The following is a 19,912-nucleotide window of genomic DNA, read 5'->3' as shown; positions in this document are numbered from 1 at the left end:
GCCCGATGCGGGACTCGATCCCAGGACTCTGAGATCATGACCTGAGCTGAAGGCAGCAGCTCAACCCACTGAGCCACCCAGGCGCCCTGGCTTTGTCTTTTTTAAAGACAGGATTTTTGGGGGGCCTGGGTGGTTCAGTGGGTAAGAGCCTCTGCCTTTGGCTCAGGTCATGATCTCAGGGTCCTGGGATAGAGCCCCACATCGGGCTTTCTGCTGAGCAGAGAGCCTGCTTCCCCCTCTCTCCACTTGCCTCTCTGCCTACTTGTGATCTCTGTCAAATAAATAAATAAAATCTTAAAAAAAAAAAAAAAAAGACAGGATTTTTTTTTTTTCATGTGGATTTTGATGAGATGCAAGAAAATTAAGAAGTCACACACACCAACTAGAAATAGGCTAAGAAGGCAAAAATGAGAAAGGACATTAAATACATACTTTTAAAGTTACAGTGGCAAAAAGAAGTTATAGCCAATTTTGTCACTTCTTAAGGTTTCTCTTAACGTTCAGATGTGACTCTAGTGAGGAACATTATTAATAAAGAAAAGAATATGAGGGTGTCAGACTGGTTCAGTCTGGAGAGCATGTGACTCTTGATCTCAAGGTCATGAATTCAAGCCCCACATTGGGAGAGATGACTTGAATAAACTTTAAAAAAAGAAATCAACTCAGTAAGTCACAGTATGTATTCAGAGAAACTTGCCTCTCCCTCTTCCAACTAAACCTAGGGTTCTATCCCAGCATGCAGAACCACCAAGCCTGTTCCAGAAAACCCCACCCTTCTGAGATCCAGGCCAGACTCAAGATGGCTGAGAAAAAGATTTGCAATTAGTGTGATGGGCTCAGAGAACTGCTGATGGTTCTGAGGAGTCTTGTGCCAACCTTGACAATGCTGGACCAGCAGAGGTCTGTTACCAGGAAGGCAGCCCTTGGCCAAACAGGAAAAACAAACCACAACTGCATTGGGAATGCATTTAGTGCTGAAAGACTGCAGCCACTTGGCAGAATCAAGCAAAAGGTCCCCATCTGCACAAGTACTTTCACATATACTCAGATGGGGTCCAGGATCAGGAACGATTCTAATTGGGATGAAAGAAGCCTCTCATCCAAGCATGCAAAGGTGGGATAAGCAAGGCGAAAGTCCCTCCCTTCCCTGCAGTCATATGCCTCCTGAAAGGTGGAAAGGGCAAAGGTGGTGATGAAGGGCAGAAAGAGCAGATCGCTTACCTGTTTGGGATTGGGGGACAGAATTAGAGAATTTCTTGAACTTAGCAATGAAGAAACCATCCATATTGTGGGTGTGAGGGTAAAACCGGCGGGTAGAACGCAAGGTGGGGTGGAAGCGCCTTTCTCGAAAGCGAGTAAAACCCTCCTGGCCAAAGTCTAGACCTGTGGGCACCAACCGAACGTTCCTCTTTTTCAGGGCATAGTCTACTACCCACTCGTTCTCTTCCACCTGAATACGTAGGGGAGGCAGAAAGAGAAGGAAAAGCGGAGCTGGAGCTGAAGGGAGCTCTAAGGGGCAAACACCCTCCTAGCCCTTGTCCCCTCAGCTCCACCACAACAGAGGCCTCACCATAATGGAGCAGGTGCAGTAGACCAGGTAGCCTCCCGTCTTGGACATCGCATTGACAGAGTCAATGGCACTCAAGAGCAACTCCTTCTGAAGGTGAGCACAGCGCAAGATGTCCTTCTCATCCTGTCCCAAGGAAAGACCGATGCAAGGATGTCAAGATTTCAAAAAGACAGCCTCAGGAGAAGAGGTGAACTATTAACTGCTTAGTGTGCTCCTCCACCTCCCCTTCCAGCTCCGGAAGGCCCAGCAGACCTCTCAGCTGTCCCCACCCCCACTCTGGGCCTCACCTCCCAACTCCTCACCTTGTTAGTCTTCACAGCTGGGTCTTTGGAGATGACCCCAGTGCCACTACAGGGAGCATCCAAAAGGACTCGGTCAAAGCCCCCCACCACCTGGGGGAAAAGGGTAGGCTGATTAGGTGTTTTTGGCAATCTGCACTGCACCATTACTTCCTAGGGGCAAGTCTAAACACTGCGAGGTCAGGAAGCAGGAAGACACACAGAGGGGGGGCCACACCTTGGGGAACTGGCGCCCGTCGTAGTGGCTGATAATGGTGTTGGTGACTCCTAACCGGTGCAGATTACCCACGACACTCTTGAGCCGCTCGGCATTGGCATCATTGGCAAGAATCACACCTGTGTTCTTCATCAGCTGGGCTGAAGGCAGAGAGGCACAGAGCTCACCAGCCAGCTCCTCTGCCTCATGTCTGCCAGCCACTTTCTAGCCCAAGAACCCACAGCTGAATTCTCACACCTCTTCGAGGCCATTTCACTCCCAGTAAGCTGCCTCCTGTCTACTGTACAGATCTGTCGACCTGCACCCACTGATGAGCATGCCTGCTGGTGGGTTTGTTATTTGTTACTGAGCATCTTTTGGGTCCCACAGATTAACTTACTTCTTTGAAGCACAGCTGCTACCCCATTTTACAGATGGTAAGATCAGGGGCTTGTCCAAGGCTGTATGGACAGTTGGTGGCACATGGGGCTGAAACCCAGGCCGACTCCACAGCCTGCACTCCTCACCACTCTGAGCTGCTCTGCACTGTTTTCCTGAGCACTTGAGAGTAAGCGACACCATTTACTTCCAGAAGCAGAGAGCCAGATGGCTCCTACCCCTGCCTGCCCACCTCATACCTATGTAGCTGGTCTTTCCTCCAGGGGCACAACACATGTCCAGGATCCGCTCGTGCTCCTGGGGCGCTAAGGCCATGACTGGCAGCATACTGGAGGCTCCCTGAAGCATATAGTGCCCAGCGAGGTACTCGGGGGTAGCACCTGTGGAGGACGACCCATCTGTGACATGCTGGGACAAGGGCAGGGGCAGAAAGGCCACTGGGCAGAAAACACTTACCAATGGGCACAGAAGAATCATATACCACTAGTCCAGTCTTTGACCACTTGCCCAGGGGGTCCAGGTTAACTCCACGGTTAATCAGTGCCTGAACATAAGAAAGATTAAGATTTTAAAACCTCACAGGCTCCTATACCCAGAATGGGTGGGAATATGAAAATGTGGTTCTACTGAGGCCCGTGGCATCCAACTCCCAGAGCTTATAGGTACAACACAATCATCACAGACTCTTGGACCACAGCCTCACCCATACCATCCTCTGATGTCCTCTCTCTTTGCCTCAGGCTCTAACCCAAGGTCTGAACTCAATCCCAATGGAGCAGACTACCAGCTCCCATCCTTCTGTTTCTTGTAACAGAACTCTGATTTTCCAATAGGCTCAGCTCCCTTACCATCCTATAACGTAGCACATGAAAAATCAGAACCAGGTAGGTCAACGTCGCACCCAGAGAAAAGACTATACACGGGCCACACCAATGGCCACAGAACAGCAGGCAGGGTCACCTGGGTGGCTCAGTGGGTTAAAGCCTCTGCCTTCAGCTCACGTCATGATCTCAGAGTCCTGGGATCGAGCCCCCCACTGGGCTCTCTGCTCGGCAGGGAACCTGCTTCCCTTCCTCTCTCTCTGCCTACTTGTGATCTCTCTCTGTGTCAAATAAATAAATAAAATCTTAAAAAAAAAAAGAACAGTAGGCAGTCTTTAACATGGAGTCCCTGAACCCTTGGAAACGATGAGTTGAAAATACTGTTTGTGCCCGTGCATCATGTCTTTTTCTGGGTGCAGAAATCATAGTTTCACCAGCTCCTCAATGATCTAAAAGGCAGACAACTCCCATTTTGTTCTGAGACAGCAGAAATTTTATCCTGAAACAGTGTCTCAACCCTATTACAGAGAGCACAGGCTGAAGAGACAAGTTTCCCACTTCACAGAGGTCATCCTGGGCCCCAAGCCAGATAAATCCAACATGACCCTAGGCCTTCCTTGGTCTGCCTCTGAATCATGCCTGTACCAAGAACACGTTTACTAAGACCCAACTCCACCCCTCATCCCCCCTCCATCGCCGTCAAAGTGAGAGAGGGGTGTCTCCAGGGTTAGAAGTCAACACCTCCCTGAGATAAACAAATCTCAAAATCCACCCCTCACCTGAGCAAGGTCTCGGCGCCGGGTTTTCAAGGTATTGGTCCTAAGGGTGATGGGCCGAGGTACCTCATTAGCTTCTAAGAACTCCACCAGCTGGGAAAGCAAAATGGCAGCAAGCAAGTCAGGCTGATCAAGGAGCTCAGCCGGATGACAAAAGAGTAAGGAGGCTGACTGTCTTCCTCACACAGTGTCAAATAAAGAAAGTAAGAAAATAAAAGCAGAAAGGGCATTAGATTAGCAATTCAGTACCTCAGATAGAGGGAAGAGGTCCATGAGCTTGCCAAGCAGAAAGTCTCCATAGGAGTAATAAGTAGCTAGATCCTTCTGAAGCCGGTGCAGATACTCAGAACGAGACCGACCCTCCTCCCGCTGAGTCCCAAAATCACGCAGCACTCCTACAATATCCTGGATGCGCTTGTGAATTCGTTGCAAGTCTGGAGCCTGGGCATGTGGATGTGTTAAGGAACTGTTTCAAGATGTCCCAGGGCCTGGAAATACGCTCTCCCAAGCATCTGCTCCCTACCCTTCACCCTGCACTGGAAGGATATCCTGCTCCATCTCCCCAGCAGGGGGCAGCACAAAGGTCTCCTCCTCATCCACATTGATCTGTAAGCCCCCATCTGTCTCGTCATCCTTTTGGGGGCCTGACTCAGGAGATCCTTTCTCCTCTTCCTCCTCCTCCTCCTCAGTCTCCTCTTCACTCCACTGGCCCCTAAAAACAGGTTTAGAAACAGTGATTCATAGATGAAAACAGACACTGGCTCCCCCCTCAATTTCTTCATCCTAGCTGCTGCCTGGTCTCCACCCTAAGAGTTTCCAAAACTTACCCAGCCACAGCTTCCTGGGCCTTTTGCTTCCGAGCAGCCCTCTCAATGGGCAGCAGCTGAAAAAAGAGACAAGGGGCTAGTAATGGAAAGCCTGCCCTTCCACCCTCCCAGGTAGAATTCTCTGTGTTTTATTGTTTCCTGAAGGCAAAAGTAACACCCTTAGAAAAAAGTATGGAACCTAAAGAAGCAAATTTAAGACTGGCAAAATACTGGGCGCCTGGGTGGCTCAGTGGGTTAAGCCGCTGCCTTCGGCTCAGGTCATGATCTCAGGGTCCTGGGATCGAGTCCCACATCGGGCTCTCTGCTCAACGGGGAGCCTGCTTCCTCCTCTCTCTCTCCGCCTGCCTCTCTGCCTACTTGTAATCTCTATCTGTCAAATAAAATAAATAAAATCTTTAAAAAAAAAAAAAAGACTGGCAAAATACTGACCGTTGTTGAAACTAAGTAAGAGATTCAAGGCTTTCATAAAAACTTGTCCCGGCTGGCGCAACAAATCAACCAGGAAACGTGAGGGTAAGAGGATGGTGAGAAGAAATTAAGAGACAAAGAGATGGGGGCAGAAGGAACAACGAGGATGATGTCCAACAGTGCCGATTTTATTCCACATCTTACAAGCATTTATAAGGCAGACCACAATAGGAGGAATAATACATCAGTATCTAGTCAGATGGCCACAAGTTTCTATAACAAGTTTACATTAACTACAAGCAAAACACGTGATGCCAGGTAGTCTTGGCTAATGCCATTAGCAAGACAATCAACCAGGGTTATGGGAGGTATAGGAACAACAAGGACCAACTAAGAACTCATGACCCTGACCAAGCTGTTCCCTTCTGTAGGGAGAGCATGTGGGAAGTCACGTAGGCGAGCGCACAACACATAGCACAGACCCTTCCTCAGTGTTACTCAACTTTCCCGTCCTTAATCCCTTGTCAAGGTGTGCGGACTTTATTTTTTTAATTTTCTTTTATTTTTTAAAGATTTTATTTATTTATTTGACAGACAGAGATCACAAGTAGGCAGAGAGGCAGGCAGAGAGAGAGGGGGGAGGAAGCAGGCTCCCTGCCAAGCAGAGAGCCCAATATGGGGCTCGATCCCAAGACCCTGGGATCATGACCTGAGCCTAAGGCAGAGGCTTTAACCCACTGAGCCACCCAGGCACCTCAGGTGTCCGGACTTTAAAGGAGACACAAGTCTGGGCCTGATTTGATTCATGACTCCAACCATGCCATAGCCTCCAACAAAAACTCTTCTACTCTTGGGCGCCTGGGTGGCTCAGTGGGTTAAAGCCTCTGCCTTCGGCTTGGGTCATGATCCCAGTCCTGGGATGAGCCCCGCATCAGACTCTCTGCTTGACAGGGAGCCTGCTTCCCTTCCTCTCTCTCTGCCTGCCTCTCTGCCTACTTGTGATCTATGTCTGTCAAATAAATAAATAATCTTTTAAAAAAATAAAATAAAATTGTGATGTGTTTTCAAGTTTGTTTCCTGCCTTTTCTCATTCAAAGATTACCAGCATTTTCATAGACACGACGGCCAAATATTGACTTAGTGTGTAAAGGAATTATAATTTACTTGGGCGCATTTGTTACTTTGGCTGTTTCCAGAGTTTTGGGCATTATCGTCCACAGGGTGCCTGAAAATCTTATAAGAGCAATTCTGTGGAGAAAAGGCAGACTGGGAGAAAGGGTGCAAATGGGAACTTCCTTTTTATACATTACAACCTTGTATCACCTGAGGTTTTCTGTCTTTTTTTTTTTTTTAAAGATCTTATTTACTGCTTTATCTGTCAGAGAAAGAGACTGCGTGCAAGCATGCACACACACAAGCCAGGGGAGGGGCAGGCAGAGGGAGAAGCAGACTCCCTACTGATCAAGGACCTGGATGTGGGACAGGACCCTGGAATCTTGACCCAGGCCAAAGGCAGATGCGTAACCAACTGAGCCACCCAGGTGTCCCTTGCCTGAGTTTTTCTAACATACTCATATGCTAATTGTATATTAATACTTAAAATAGCTTTTTTTTAAAAAAAAAAGGTTTTATTTATTTATTTGAAAGAGATCACAAGTAGGGAGAGAGGCAGGCAGAGAGAGAGGAGGAAGCAGGCTCCCCGCTGAGCAGAGAACCAGATGCGGGGCTCAATCCCACGACCCCGGGGCCGACGACCCCGGGCCGACAACCTGAGCCGAAGGCAGAGGTTTGAACCCACTGAGTCACCCAGGCACCCCTAAAATAACTTTTTTTTAAGATTTTATTTATTTATTTGTCAGAGAGAGAGCGAGCGAGAGCGAGCACAGGCAGACAGAGTGGAAGGCAGAGTCAGAGGGAGAAGCAGGCTCCCTGCGGAGCAAGGATCCCGATGTGGGACTCGATCCCAGGACACTGGGATCATGACCTGAGCCGAAGGCAGCTGCTTAACCAACTGAGCCACCCAGGCATCCCAAATAACTTTTTTTTAAAAAAAGTAATCTCTACATGCAACATGGGGCTCAAACTTACAACCCCAAGATCAAGAGTTGTGTGCTCTATCGTGTGCCAACCCGGTGCCCCTAACTTCTTATACCTCAGTAAATAAATCTCTGTCCACATTCTGGATTGTCTTCTGAAACAGAACTACTAGGTCAAAAGGAAGAAACTCTCTAAGGTTCTCAGACAGCAGACACTTCATTAAAAAACATGTGCACATTTCTATTCCCCGCAGCAGGGCACTCAAGTATCCACCTGACTAGGTCCTCACCAACACTGAGCGTCCTCGATTTCAAAATGCTCTCGCCCAGTTTTTCTACTCTTGCGAGTATACTAAGCCAACACAGGTGACAAGAAAACAGTGGCAGAAGACAAAAACCCCTTTTCTCTGCTCAGCTTATCCTTGACACTAAGGGATAATCTCAAGGACCTGGAAACACTAAACGGCAAGGATTCTTTCCTGAATACCCTTAGAGCTAAACCTCACCTCTTCATCTTCATCCTCGTTCTCCGAGTTGGAACCAGCACCATAGTCATCTATCTTATCGGCATCACTGTCCTCGGAGCCCCAGAGGTCCCCTTGGTTCAGCACACCATCCTCTTCAGGTTCTTCCTCCTCCTCTTCCTCCTCACTGCTGAGGGTTGGTGCTGGACGCTTCCTGCCTTGAGTAGCATGAAGTAAGAACTGGGCTCCCTTCTTACCAGGTGTCTGGACAGCTCCTCCAGAGACTCCTAAGGGTTTGAAGAATTCTGGACTGATGGCAGCCACACACACACACTGATGCAGCCTGTACTTTCTACCCTTAGAAATGTCCTCTGGCTGCTTCTTTCACTCCAGAAATGCTCAGCAAGCCCTTCCGTACCCACGGCCAAGAAGATTCCTCATGTAGCACACATCTCCTATATTCACTGACCTTTGGGTAGTTTTCCAGGCAGTGGTTTGGCTCCAGGGAATTTATGTGTCTCAACGGCTTCAGCAGAGCCCAACCTCCTCTTGGCTGCCCTAAAAAAGTGTAAGGAGTTAGGAAATGGAACATACCTCTAGGGCTGCCACAGAAATGAGAGAGACCCCAAAAAGCCCCTCCCATCAGTATGAGCACATGTGACTACATGACTAAAGATGAGCAATCCCAATTTAATCTATGGAAGTCTGGACATAACACTCACCTTTTTCGAGCACGACTAGACAGCCTCTTAGAATTTTCATCCCCAGCTGTGTTTAAAAAAAAAAGCAAATAGCACATCACAAGGAAAATGAAAAAGAACATTAGAAAAGAAAAGTGGGGAAAGAATTAATATACTAATTAAAAGGAGATTATAACTTGCTCCACAGATCTTTACAAGGAGCTGAATGACAAGTGTAAAAGAGATGCTCACTATGTGGTTGTTCATCAACCAAATCTGAACTGGGCCTCCCTCCAGACTTTTCATTTCAATAAACAGCAATACTATAATCCTGGTAACAACAGAGACTCAAAATTCATCTTTTCTCTCTGGCCTTGGACCTAGTGACCTGGTTGGCAGCAACATGGCTAAACCCACCAAGAAGGTCTGAATCGGTGATGGGTTGGTAAATATGGGATCCGTTAGGATTCCTCCCTCAGGAAAATGGTGAAGACAAACTGAAATAACCCACCATGCCAGATACACTTGCTCCTTCTGCAGCAAAACCAAAATGCAACGACTGAGCTATGGTGGGCACCTGGGTCACTCAGTTGGTTAGGCATCCGACTCTTGATTTTGGATCAGGTAGTGATCTCAGGGTCATAGATTCTCTCTGTCCCTCTCTTTCTGTGCCCCCCTCTTGCATTCTAAAATAAATAAATAAAATCCTCAAAAGAAAAGGACGCCACCACCTACTGAGCTATGGGTATTTTGCACTGTGGATCCTGCAAAAAGATGGGAGCCAGCGGTGCCTGGACCTACCCCACCACTTTTGCTGCAGCAGTCGACTCTGCGATCAGAAGACTGAAGGAATTCAAAGACCAGCAGAACTTCCACCATTTCAAACATTGCTAAGTCTATGATAAATGGATTTCCGTTAACAAACAAAATTGTTTTTTCTTCTGCTTTCCTCTGCTCTCAACTTAATCAGTAATTGACCACAGATTTTTACCTTTATAACTGCTGTTTTCCATACATTCTCCAAGAAATAAAAAGCTTATCAAATCTCAGCCCTGTCTCTTACATGGCCAACTTGCTTAACCTCTGAGCATTCATTTCCTTAACAATGTCTCTCTCACAGAGCACCAAGAGAATGAGGTGACACAATGAGTCCAAAGGATTCAGTATAAAAGATTTATATTTTAGAGTAAGAGAGTGTGCAAAGCAGGGGAAGGGTTAGAGGCAGAGAATCCTCAAGCAGACTTCCCACAGAGTGCAGAGCCTAATACAGAGCTTGATCCCACAACCCTGAGATCATGACCTAAGTCCATATAAAGAGTCCAACACTTAACCCATGAGCCACCCAGGTGCCCAGTGCCCAGCACTTTGTAATATCTCAAAAACCTGCATCTTCTATCTAATTAATGCCCAAGACAAACTACCTGTCCACTCTTCTCTCCCACCCAGCCTTCCATGCACTAGACTATTCAGCATATGGGAGCCAGATCTGTGTCTTCCCCTGCCCTCCTCCTCCACAATGCTGGTGATGGTGACTGGTCTGTTCCCTTCCCAAATTCCACTTACTAAAATGTCAGCCATTTTCTAAAACCAGATTAAAATATTTTTAAACTCCAGCACCTGGGTGACTCAGGTCATGATCCTGGGGTCCTGGGATGGAGCCCCACATCCGGCTCCCTGATCAGCAAGAAGCCTGCTTCTTTCTCTCCCTCTGCCCCGCCCCCTGGCTTGTGCTCTCTCGAATAAAAAAAAACTTTTCGGGGCGCCTGGGTGGCTCAGTGGGTTAAGCTGCTGCCTTCATCTCGGGTCATGATCTCAGGGTCCTGGGATCGAGCCCCGCATTGGGCTCTCTGCTCAGCAGGGAGCCTGCTTCCTCCTCTCTCTCTGCCTGCCTCTCTGCCTACTTGTGATCTCTCTCTGTCAAATAAATAAATAAAATCTTTAAAAATAAAAAAATAAAAAAACTTTTCAAACTCTGTGTAGATTCTCCACTAACCTCCTTCAGTGTTAAACTGCACCTTTCCTTGCATGGGTATTTGGGTCTCTGCTACATTATCCCTAATTTCTAAGTGCTGATGACAGTGAGTGTTTCATTCATACTTCAGTATTTTTTTAAAAGATTTTTATTTATTTATTTGACAGACAGATATCACAAGTAGACAGACAGTGGGGGGGGAGGGGGGGTGAGTAGGCTCCCAGCTGAGCATAGAGCTCCATCCCAGAACCCTGGGATCATGACCTGAGCTGAAGGCAGAAGCTTAACCCACTGAGCTACTCAGGTGCCCCAATACTTAAATATCTTTTTAATTAAAAAAAAAAAGTTTTTTTTTTTTTGGGACGCCTGGGTGGCTCAGTTGGTTAAGCAGCTGCCTTCGGCCCAGGTCATGATCCCAGCGTCCTGGGATCGAGTCCCACATCGGGCTCCTTGCTTGGCAGGGAGCCTGCTTCTCCCTCTGCCTCTACCTGCCACTCTGTCTGCCTGCGCTCACTCTCGCTCCTCTCTCTCTGACAAATAAATAAATAAAATCTTTAAAAAAAAAAATTTTTTTTTTTGTTTTTTTGAGACAGAGTAAGCAGGTGTTGGGTAAGTAGAGGGAGAATATTTTTTTTTAAATATTTATTTATTTATTTATTTATTTGACAGAGATCACAAGTAGGCAGAGAGGCAGGCAGAGAGAGAGAAGGAAGTAGGCTCCCCCGCCAGGCAGAGAGCGCGATGGGAGACTCAATCCCAGGACCCCTGGGATCATGACCTGAGCCGAAGGCAGAGGCTTTAACCCACTGAGGCACCCAGGCGCCCTAGAGGGAGAATCTTAAGCCGACTCCCCATGGAGTGGGAGTGAGAGAGGGACTCAATCTCAGGACCCTGAGGTCATGACCTGAGGTGAAATCAAAAGTGAGATGCTTAACCCACGGAACCATCCCGGTGCCTCCATTCATACTAACTTTCTAGTAACTCATACAATATACTCTGGTTTCTCTTCAAATGTATAACCTTATAACTCATTCAAAGAAAATTCCACTCCAACACAGTAAAGTGTACAAAGAAACTAAAAACGGAGGAGCACGTGATACAGATGAAACAATGATGCAAAACCTGGAGAACTGGGTGGGGGCTGGGAGGGCACGCCTAACCCTTACCTGCAGGTAAGAACCTTGCCAGTTCAGTCTCAGCACCCTTTTGTTTCCGGGCCTTACGGCCCGGCCCGCGCTTCTCCTTCTTCGTAGGGTCCAACTTGCGCCCCATAGTACTGGACAAGAGAAAAACGGGAGAGGATAGAGTCACGCGTGTGGGAAAGGGGAACGGACACCGCAGACTCAGCGTATTAGAATGGGAAAGAGAAGCGCTTCGAACCTCGACTCAGCACCCCCCGATGCCCACCATGGTATGACCAAAGCTCCACTCCACGCTCCAGCCGGCCTTTGGGTCCCACGCCATTTGCATTGCGTCCGCCTCCCAACGCCCCAGCCTGGATCGGTGCAGACACCCGTCCCCGACTTCTTCCACGCCCACCCAAAGCCTCGGCTCACCTGAAATAGGGTCCAGACACAAGACGCCCGCTCAGTAAGCGGCGAAACACTCCACGTGCACGCCGAGGTTAGGGTCCGGACACCACAGGCCGAGGAAACGTTTCACGCAGGCGCACAGAGGCGCGCTCGTCTCGCGCCCCGCCTCTTCCGGTCGCTTTTAAGTGGCCGCAAACCCGGAACGAACGCTCGCTTGAGAAGCGCGCTGGGCTGGCGGCTGGGACGCTGGAGATTGGGGGGCGGACCGCTTCACTCACTCCCCCAGGGCGGAGAAAGCAACGACGACATAACCGTTTCCAACTTCCCCGCCTGTCCCGGAAAGCGTTTGGGTTCTTGCCTCACTGCAGACTTCAGTGGGATAAACTGGTACCTAAGATCGCGGCCTTCCTCCTGACATGCTCCACCCTACATCGTCTCAAGATCATGGAATCCCAGGACATTCTCCTTCTCCCAACCCTTTCATTAGGGAACCCGATTCTTCGGCCCTACAGACCCCTGCTCAGCCCATCAAGTAAGTTCTCTGCCTGGCTTCCCATCCCTGGAGGCTGGAGGAAGACCTCCTGTGTCTTAATTTCACACAAGCTAACGAACAACTCCAGCCCTCCAAATCAGCACTAAGGCGGTGCTCAGTAGCTGTTAAAAACTTTTCCAACCGCGTTACTAGTTCTATCTTCACAACTCTATGAGGAAGGGCTATTTTATGAGAAATCTACAGCCCAGATAAGCTAACTTCCTAGATCACAAAGCCATTAAACAGTGGTACAGGTATGCACCCAGGTGTAGTTTTGGAGCCCCTCACTTTCCAGGTGGACCCTTGGTCCAGAGCATGCAAGACATGTGCACACACAACATGGCTCCTCTGTAGGGCACTGGAACAGAAGGGAACCCCCCTTCGTTTTCAGATACACATTCCCCAGCGCTGCTGTCATACACACTCACCCACCTGCACCTACACCCACACTGAACCAGAGCACTAAAATACAAGGAAACTTTTATTTTCAATTTTCATCAAGAAATTTGCTGTGGTTTTTTATGCTTTTGGTTCTTTTACTTTTTTTTTTTTTTTTTTCCAACTTTATTTCATTCTAGCTGCTCAGTGGCTGGAGCCGCTGGGTTCCTGGTATTAAAAAGATGCCAACAGAGGTAGCTGTGTCTCGCCCAGGGGCCCGGCCCACTCTGAATACCCCCAAAAAGGAGAAAAGAAAACACAAAGTAAACCAACAAAATAAAACCAAAAGGAAGAAATTCAGATCATTTTCTTCAAGCCTGGCGGGAACCCACAACAGTTTGTGTGTAACAGTTTGTGTGTTACAGTGGGGAGAAGCCAGGGCCCAGAAGGCGGCCAGCCCGCCAGCTCCCTGCAGATGGCGCCGGCGCTACTGCTGCTTGTCTCTCCAGCAGGAAGGGCACCGGTGCCCCTCGATCCCTCCCCTTCCCCAGTGCGCTGGGGGCTGTTCCTTTACAACATGGAAGATGGGGCAGAAGGAAGGAGAGGGTCTCTCAGGCCCCAGGGGAGAAGCTGGGCAAGGGAAAATGAGGAAGGTCACTGCTCAGCGGTGGAGGTGGTATCATCGATCCCAATCTTCACTGCTGTTGGGCCACCTGTAGGAAAAAGAGCCAAGGAAGTCAGAATCCCAAACCACAGGAAACCGCCCAATCCCAGGAGAACTCCCTGGTAAGACCCCACCAGTGTAAGAAACAACTCGGGGCAGAGAGCGAAGTTACAAGTCCCAGAATGGCTCTGCTGAAAGCCAGCCAGAAGAAAAAGGTCTACCTGCTGTGGAGTAGGTTCAGGTGCTCGGTTTGCCAGACGGCTGAGGATGTTACGCTCTGACATCTGTAGCCTCACGGCAACTGGGGGAATCCGGGCAATAGTAGCTGGGAGTCGAGTCACATCGGCTTTCATGTCACTCAGCAGTTCTTCTAGCTGTTTCAGAACTGCAGAGGGGGAAAAAAAAACAGGTGGTGAGCTGTGGTGGTCAAGGCTAAGATTCTTCTTACGGAGAGAACCCAGCCCCTCATTACTTCTCAGTGATCCAGCAAGTGATATGCTGGAGTGCTGCGGTATTTTTTGGCCACTGAGTCACCTGACCTGCCTCGGCCACACTCACATTCCTCCTCCTCCTGTTACAGTTCCAGCTGTCCATGATGCTATGCAGTGTTACACCCCCTAATCCTCACTGTACCTTGCCCCCTACAGTCACTATTTTCTCCCCTCCTTGAAAGAAGATTTCCGTTGTTCCCTTTTCTCACCATTTTTGCTTTCAGAGCCGTCTTCTCCTTCCTTTGAACCAGCCTTCTTTTTCTCATTTCACCCTCCACCCACCCTCAGCATTTAATTAGAAATGTTGAAAGGGGTCTAGAATTTGGGATCTGAAATTACCAGAAGTTACCTCTACAGTATCCCAGATAGCACTGTATTATTCTGCTTTGCTTTCCATCTCCAAGAACTTGAATACATTGAGTCAAAAGAGGCAAAGAACTACTGTCTTCGATTGCCTCTAAGACATTAGCTTTCCGAGGAAGAAGGCAAAGATCCCCAGCACATCCTAAGTGCCCAGACAGGGGCTCTGAAGAAGGTTTGGAAATCAGAAGTAACTCTCTGTTGGGGACAGGTAGCAGAGGAAGGCTGAGTCAGCAGGAGGCAGGGGAGCCACTGGCTACCTTTGTGCAGGACCGCATTGGCTGGCTTGTTTCCTGCCATTGACTCCTTGGACAGGTGCTGGTGACTCTCCGCCAAACACTCCACCTCAGCAAAGCGTGTGTTTAGGGCCATGGAGGGGTGAGAGGGGTCCTCTGACATGTTCAGGTAAGCTGCCCGACGCAGCTGTTCCTCGATCACCAGGGCTTGTTCTAAAAGCTGGAGAAGGATGAAGAGGAGAGGGGAGTTGCACGGACACTTGCTTTGCTTATTTCTGATAGGTCTCTCCCAATCTATGAAGAACCCTACCGAAGGCTCCCCAACACCCGAGCCCTTCAACATCACGTTACTTTGTTTACTCCCATTTGCAAGTTTATGTTTTTAAAACTCTTTGCCCTTATGGACTCACTTATACAAAAATGATTAAAATTTCAGTCTAGAATACAGATAGTATATAAAAAAAGTATTATCTTAAGTAATTGTACCTCTCAGATACTGTTAACATGTTGAGGTTTTCTCTTGCATCTAGATTTTTTATGTAGCTGAGATCACTCTACATACCTGTTGTGTTTTCACTCTAAGTTCCGTATTAAAAACTTCCTTTGTTATAACTGCCCTTCATAAAAGATGATTTTTATGGTTGCGTGGTAGTCCATCTTATGGATTTACCTACCACATCGTATCATTTGAGTTGTTTCACTTTTTAAAAGTACTTCTGTTGCTTCTTTTCTTTTGATTATCTCATTCCCGGTCCTTCCTTTCTCCAACAGACAATGCTTCTACTATACCTACTGTGTGGCCTTGTGCAAATGTTCTTGAAGACTGAGTTTTGTTTCGTGTGCACATTTCTAACTTTCAGAATGTTGTTCTGTATACATAAAAAGCCTCTTACTCCTTTTCCCACTTCAGATCTTTTCAGAACGTTCAATTTATGTTGTTCTAACACATCTATTTTGTTCCTTCTGTTGCTTAAAATGCTCCATGATGCGAATCCACATTCTACCCAGCCACACTCCCAGTTGATGTCCCAGGCAAACATCTAGGGTACCTCTGGGCCCCACCCCCCAAAATCATACTGCAATGAACACTTACACATGTCACCTGACGGAGCTATGTAAAAGGTTCTTTGCAATATATTCCAAGAGACAGAATGTTGATTCAGAAGTTATAAGACTTAATTTGCTCAAGTATCCATCCACTGCTTCTTAAAGACAATAAAGCCATTAGGGGTCAGGAAATAGGACAGTATGAGAATAATGGGCTGTTGTTTCTGCACAAGATGTGCTCCACTGAGCAGAGTAATTTCTCCCCGGACTGACCAAGCATCTACTTTCGATCTACATACCCTGTCTCCTTCACCAACTGCCTCCTCCTGTCCCAAACTATGAGCCTTCTCCAGGACCATCAGCCCTTGGCTTGCTGCTGTTCTTTTAAAGCACTCCCTTAAGTGATTTCTCCTCTCCCAGTTCAGCCAGCCCCTCTGTGCAAAGGATCTGATACTTTCTGAACCTGTATTTCAAGCACTGAGTGTTCTGATCCCACTCATGTAGTTGATCACTCTTTGATCCTACTTGTTTATGGTGTGGGGGGGAAGGCAGTGGGAGGATATTAGTTAAGACTATTCCAAAATTGAACTTACTCTTTTCTACATGCTGCTCCCTCTCCTCACTTCCCTGATCTGCCAATGATAATTTTTTTCAGTGACTTGGGCTCAAAAGTTTAGTTTTGTATCTCAAATCCATTAGTAGTCAAATCATTAGTCCATAAACTATGGCCTGTGGGCCAAATTTGGCCCACCATCTGTTTTTATATAGCCCAAGAGCTAAGAATGTTTTGGGGTTTTTTGTTGTTGTTGTTGTTGTTTACATTTTTAAATGGATGGAAAAAATAAAAATGGTTTGTGACACTTTACAAAAAATATATGAAGTTCAAATTTTCTTGTCAACAAATAAGTTTTATTGGAACACATTCATACTTCTTCTTTTAGAACCTGTGTCTGCTTGTACACTACGACAGAGTATTTCCAACATGTGTGTCCCACAAAGCTTGAAAGAGTTATCTGGCCTTTTAATAGAAAAGGTTTGCTGACTCTACAACACAGCAGTAAATCTTATCAATTAGTTGGTATTTTGTCTCCTTTACCTTATCCTTTTCATTTTCTAAAACCAGCATCACAGGCCAGCCCTTACTACCTCTCTTGACCATAGCATAGTTCTACAATCTCATGAGTGTTCTGTTTCCATTTCCCTTGGTCGTAGTGTAAAGTCCAAACACTTATCTGGTGTCAAAAACCTACCTACTAATCTCTAGCCCTTACCTCACTCTCTAATCTACCTGCCACCATCACCTAACACTAGTGTTTTCTACAGCCCAACTGGGCTACCAGCTGCTTCCAAACACCCTAAGTTCTGTTGCCCTTGGTCCTTTGCCCTGCTTAATCTTGTTGGTTCAAACTACCTTCTGCTTCTATCCAGCGATCTCTAGGACATTAATCAAAACTTCATTCCAATGCCATCTTCCATGAAGCCATTTGGGAGCTCTCTCCAGGCTCCCCAAATTCCCCTTGGAGAACTCACCTATGGATCTCTCCTAATACACAGAGTGGCATGCATTTGCTCACACATTTGCCTCTACCTTAAACCAAAAGCTCCCTGACAACAGGCACCATGCTTTCTTTGTCTTTGTATCCTTATGTTACTCACTGCTTGGCACATGATGTACATTTCTTATTCCCCCAGTGACACTCAGCTTAAATCTCACATGTCTTGTCTTCATGGTATCCGACTCTGATGGTCTGCACACAAGCTGCCCTCAACATGCATTTGCTGAATTCCAGACTGAGACTCCCCTCAGTCCTGGGTTTACTAACCCTGGTGATTCTGAGACAGAAGCTCTACCTTTGCATCGCCTCTTTGCATCCACCCAGGGGCTCTCAAAACCAGAAAAAAGTACCACTAGCCCACAACAGCCCTCCCTCTTCAGAGATCGAATTCGATCCCACCTCTGTATCTTTCCTGAACACACTAACCTACAGGGATTCCCCTCACACACCCACTGCACGGCTGCGTCACTTATTAGGTTTCATTTATTTAAGTAGGCTCCATGCCCAGTGTAGGGTTCACACTCACAACCCTGAGATCCACAGTTGCATGCACTACTGAGCCAGCCAGACACCCCTTCACCTGTCTCATTCAATAGGCATGTTCATCTTCCACCCTTAAAGAGCTGGTTAATTTTCAACTCTGTATGTCTTGATTTCTTTTCTTTTTTATATTTATGTATTTATTTTATGTAATGTCTACCCCCAACACGGGGCTCAAACTCATACCCTGAGATCAAGGGTGTCATGCTCTCCAGACTAAGTCAGCCAGGCACCCCTTCATGTCTTGATTTCGAAAATTTAAGATACTTGGGAGCAAAGCCTCTCACAGAACACCAAGAGTTAAGTCAAATACGCAGGAGCAGACACTAAACAGCACCTCTGCATGAACAGACTCCCTCCCTCCTCTATAGTCCCTTCTGCACTTCAAAGGCTGTCACTTTAACACCGTATTCCTCCCCATCCTGCTCACCTTGAACCTTCGGGCTAGAAACTTATTCTTGATCTCTAAGAAATTGCCACGATTCATTTCACCCTTGAAAGGTTCATTGAGGATAGCATAGCGTGGGTCATTCTGGATGTCCTGCCACCGGGCATAGCCATGGCTATTGGAAAGTTGTTCAGGAAAAACAAAACAAGCCAGGGAGGAACCTCACACAGTAGTACTGTCAGAGCCCTTCACCAAGAACCTCAGCCCAGACTCAGGCAAAGGATACTTTATGATGCCAGCCAGCAGCCAGTAGTCATGCCGCCGATGCCAGATCTCATAAGTCTTCTTGGTGACAGTGGCTGCCCGCTCCTCATTCTGCCAAAGGGAGTGTAACTCTGAAGAGGAATGTGGGGAAGGTTGGGGAGAAAAAGAAAGGCAATATCTGTAAGAATTCCAAAAGCTATGTATTCCTGTCCCCACAGATGCCATCTTTTCTTTCCCCCTTTTTTTTTTTTTTTTTTTAAGATTTTACTTAAATTTTTGACAGACAGAGATCACAAGTAGGCGGAGAGAGGCAGTGGGGGAGGGCGGAGCAAGCTCCCTGCCGAGCAAAGAGCCCAATGTAGGGCTCAAGCTCCCAGGACCCTGAGATCATGACCTGAGCTGAAGGCAGAGGTTTATTAACCCACTGAGCCACCCAGGCGTCCCTCACAGATGCCATCTTAGGAGCACACCTCTGGCTTTCTAACACAGAGACAGGAGAACGTGCAACCAACTTGGCAGCCCCTTCATCTGGGAGATGAGGCTTTGTACCTTGGCTGCAGACTAGAACCCTAATTTCACTTCAGAACCCTCTAACCCCACTTGGCCCCTCGCTGTCATACCAGTAAAACCACCATCTGCGATGTTGAACATGAAACGCTGTTTAATATTTTTCTTCTGCTTCTCATCATTCAGATCCTTGGGGGTCTCTCCATTCTGAAGCATCACCTCTTTTTTCTCTTCTTCTTCTTTCTTCTCTTCTACAGATATGCAGGGGGAAAAAAGTCAGCTCCAGGCAGAAACATAGCACTATGGCCCTTACCCACAGCATTCTACACTTTCAGTATCCAGCCACCTCCACCCTCTCTCCACACAGGTATTTCTCTAACCCAGAAAAAGGCGCCACTGGCCCATAATAATCATACGAAGGGACAGATGGGAGTCTTTTAACTTGGGATAAAATAGCTCTTGGGGTGTGGATGGGGAGAAGTCAGGGGGGTGGTGTCCCAGAGATAAAGTCCTTGCATCTAGTTTTAGAATCCTTTTTAATCACAATCAGCTTCTCCAAAAACCCACCTTTGTCCTCTACCACAATGGGGGTCAGATCTACTGCTGACTTCTCCTCTACCTTCTCCACGTCAGCAACACCTGGAGGGAAGAGATGGCACTGAGAGTGTATAAAGAAGGGTCTGGGGTGCCTGGCTGTCTCAGTAGGTAGAGCGCAAGACTCTCCTATCTCAGGGTTATAAGTCTGAGCCCCAAGATGGGTGTAGAGGTTACTTAAAAATAAAATCTTGGGAAAAAAAAAAAAGAAAGGAAAAAAGAAGAATGTTCTCCTCCATCCCACATCATAGGCAACTGGAACAATCTTAACCCTAAATCTCAATGAAAAATGTCATGAAAGATGTCTTAAGGGATTAAAACCCTCAATTTAAAATCAGGGGTGCGGGGCGCCTGTGTGGCTCAGTGTTAAAGCCT

General features: G+C 47.3%; 2 protein-coding genes across 9 annotated transcripts in view; both read right to left on the bottom strand.

The window, feature by feature from the left end:
- NOP2 (NOP2 nucleolar protein) overlaps positions 1–12,598 on the bottom strand; it is a 14,636-nt gene extending 2,038 nt beyond the window's left edge. The window contains exons 1-15 of one of the 2 annotated variants that reach the window (XM_059403723.1): positions 12,005–12,598; positions 11,615–11,724; positions 8,519–8,564; positions 8,266–8,354; positions 7,839–8,083; positions 4,889–4,944; positions 4,610–4,773; positions 4,311–4,510; positions 4,065–4,154; positions 2,921–3,008; positions 2,704–2,844; positions 2,087–2,226; positions 1,873–1,962; positions 1,571–1,693; positions 1,222–1,450 (exon numbers count right to left, since the gene is read on the bottom strand). In XM_059403723.1, coding sequence (XP_059259706.1) covers positions 1,222–1,450; positions 1,571–1,693; positions 1,873–1,962; positions 2,087–2,226; positions 2,704–2,844; positions 2,921–3,008; positions 4,065–4,154; positions 4,311–4,510; positions 4,610–4,773; positions 4,889–4,944; positions 7,839–8,083; positions 8,266–8,354; positions 8,519–8,564; positions 11,615–11,720 — 1,807 coding nt within the window. In that variant the 5' untranslated portion in view covers positions 11,721–11,724; positions 12,005–12,598. The remainder of the gene's footprint in view (positions 1–1,221; positions 1,451–1,570; positions 1,694–1,872; positions 1,963–2,086; positions 2,227–2,703; positions 2,845–2,920; positions 3,009–4,064; positions 4,155–4,310; positions 4,511–4,609; positions 4,774–4,888; positions 4,945–7,838; positions 8,084–8,265; positions 8,355–8,518; positions 8,565–11,614; positions 11,725–12,004) is intronic. The other variant, XM_059403724.1, reaches the window with a different exon arrangement.
- Positions 12,599–12,975: 377 nt separating this feature from the next.
- The window catches only part of CHD4 (chromodomain helicase DNA binding protein 4), a 30,840-nt gene continuing 23,903 nt past the window's right edge, over positions 12,976–19,912 (bottom strand). For 4 of the 7 annotated variants that reach the window (XM_059403717.1, XM_059403719.1, XM_059403722.1 and 1 more), the window contains exons 34-40: positions 19,511–19,582; positions 19,057–19,194; positions 18,459–18,567; positions 18,215–18,347; positions 14,663–14,861; positions 13,776–13,939; positions 12,976–13,603 (exon numbers count right to left, since the gene is read on the bottom strand). In XM_059403717.1, the coding sequence (XP_059259700.1) occupies positions 13,586–13,603; positions 13,776–13,939; positions 14,663–14,861; positions 18,215–18,347; positions 18,459–18,567; positions 19,057–19,194; positions 19,511–19,582 (833 nt within the window). In that variant the 3' untranslated portion in view covers positions 12,976–13,585. The remainder of the gene's footprint in view (positions 13,604–13,775; positions 13,940–14,662; positions 14,862–18,214; positions 18,348–18,458; positions 18,568–19,056; positions 19,195–19,510; positions 19,583–19,912) is intronic. The other 3 variants (XM_059403716.1, XM_059403718.1, XM_059403721.1) reach the window with 1 other exon arrangement.

This window comes from Mustela nigripes, chromosome 6 (genome assembly GCF_022355385.1).
Source record: "Mustela nigripes isolate SB6536 chromosome 6, MUSNIG.SB6536, whole genome shotgun sequence".
Taxonomy (NCBI): domain Eukaryota; kingdom Metazoa; phylum Chordata; class Mammalia; order Carnivora; family Mustelidae; genus Mustela; species Mustela nigripes.
This window is presented reverse-complemented; position numbering and strand designations above follow the sequence as displayed.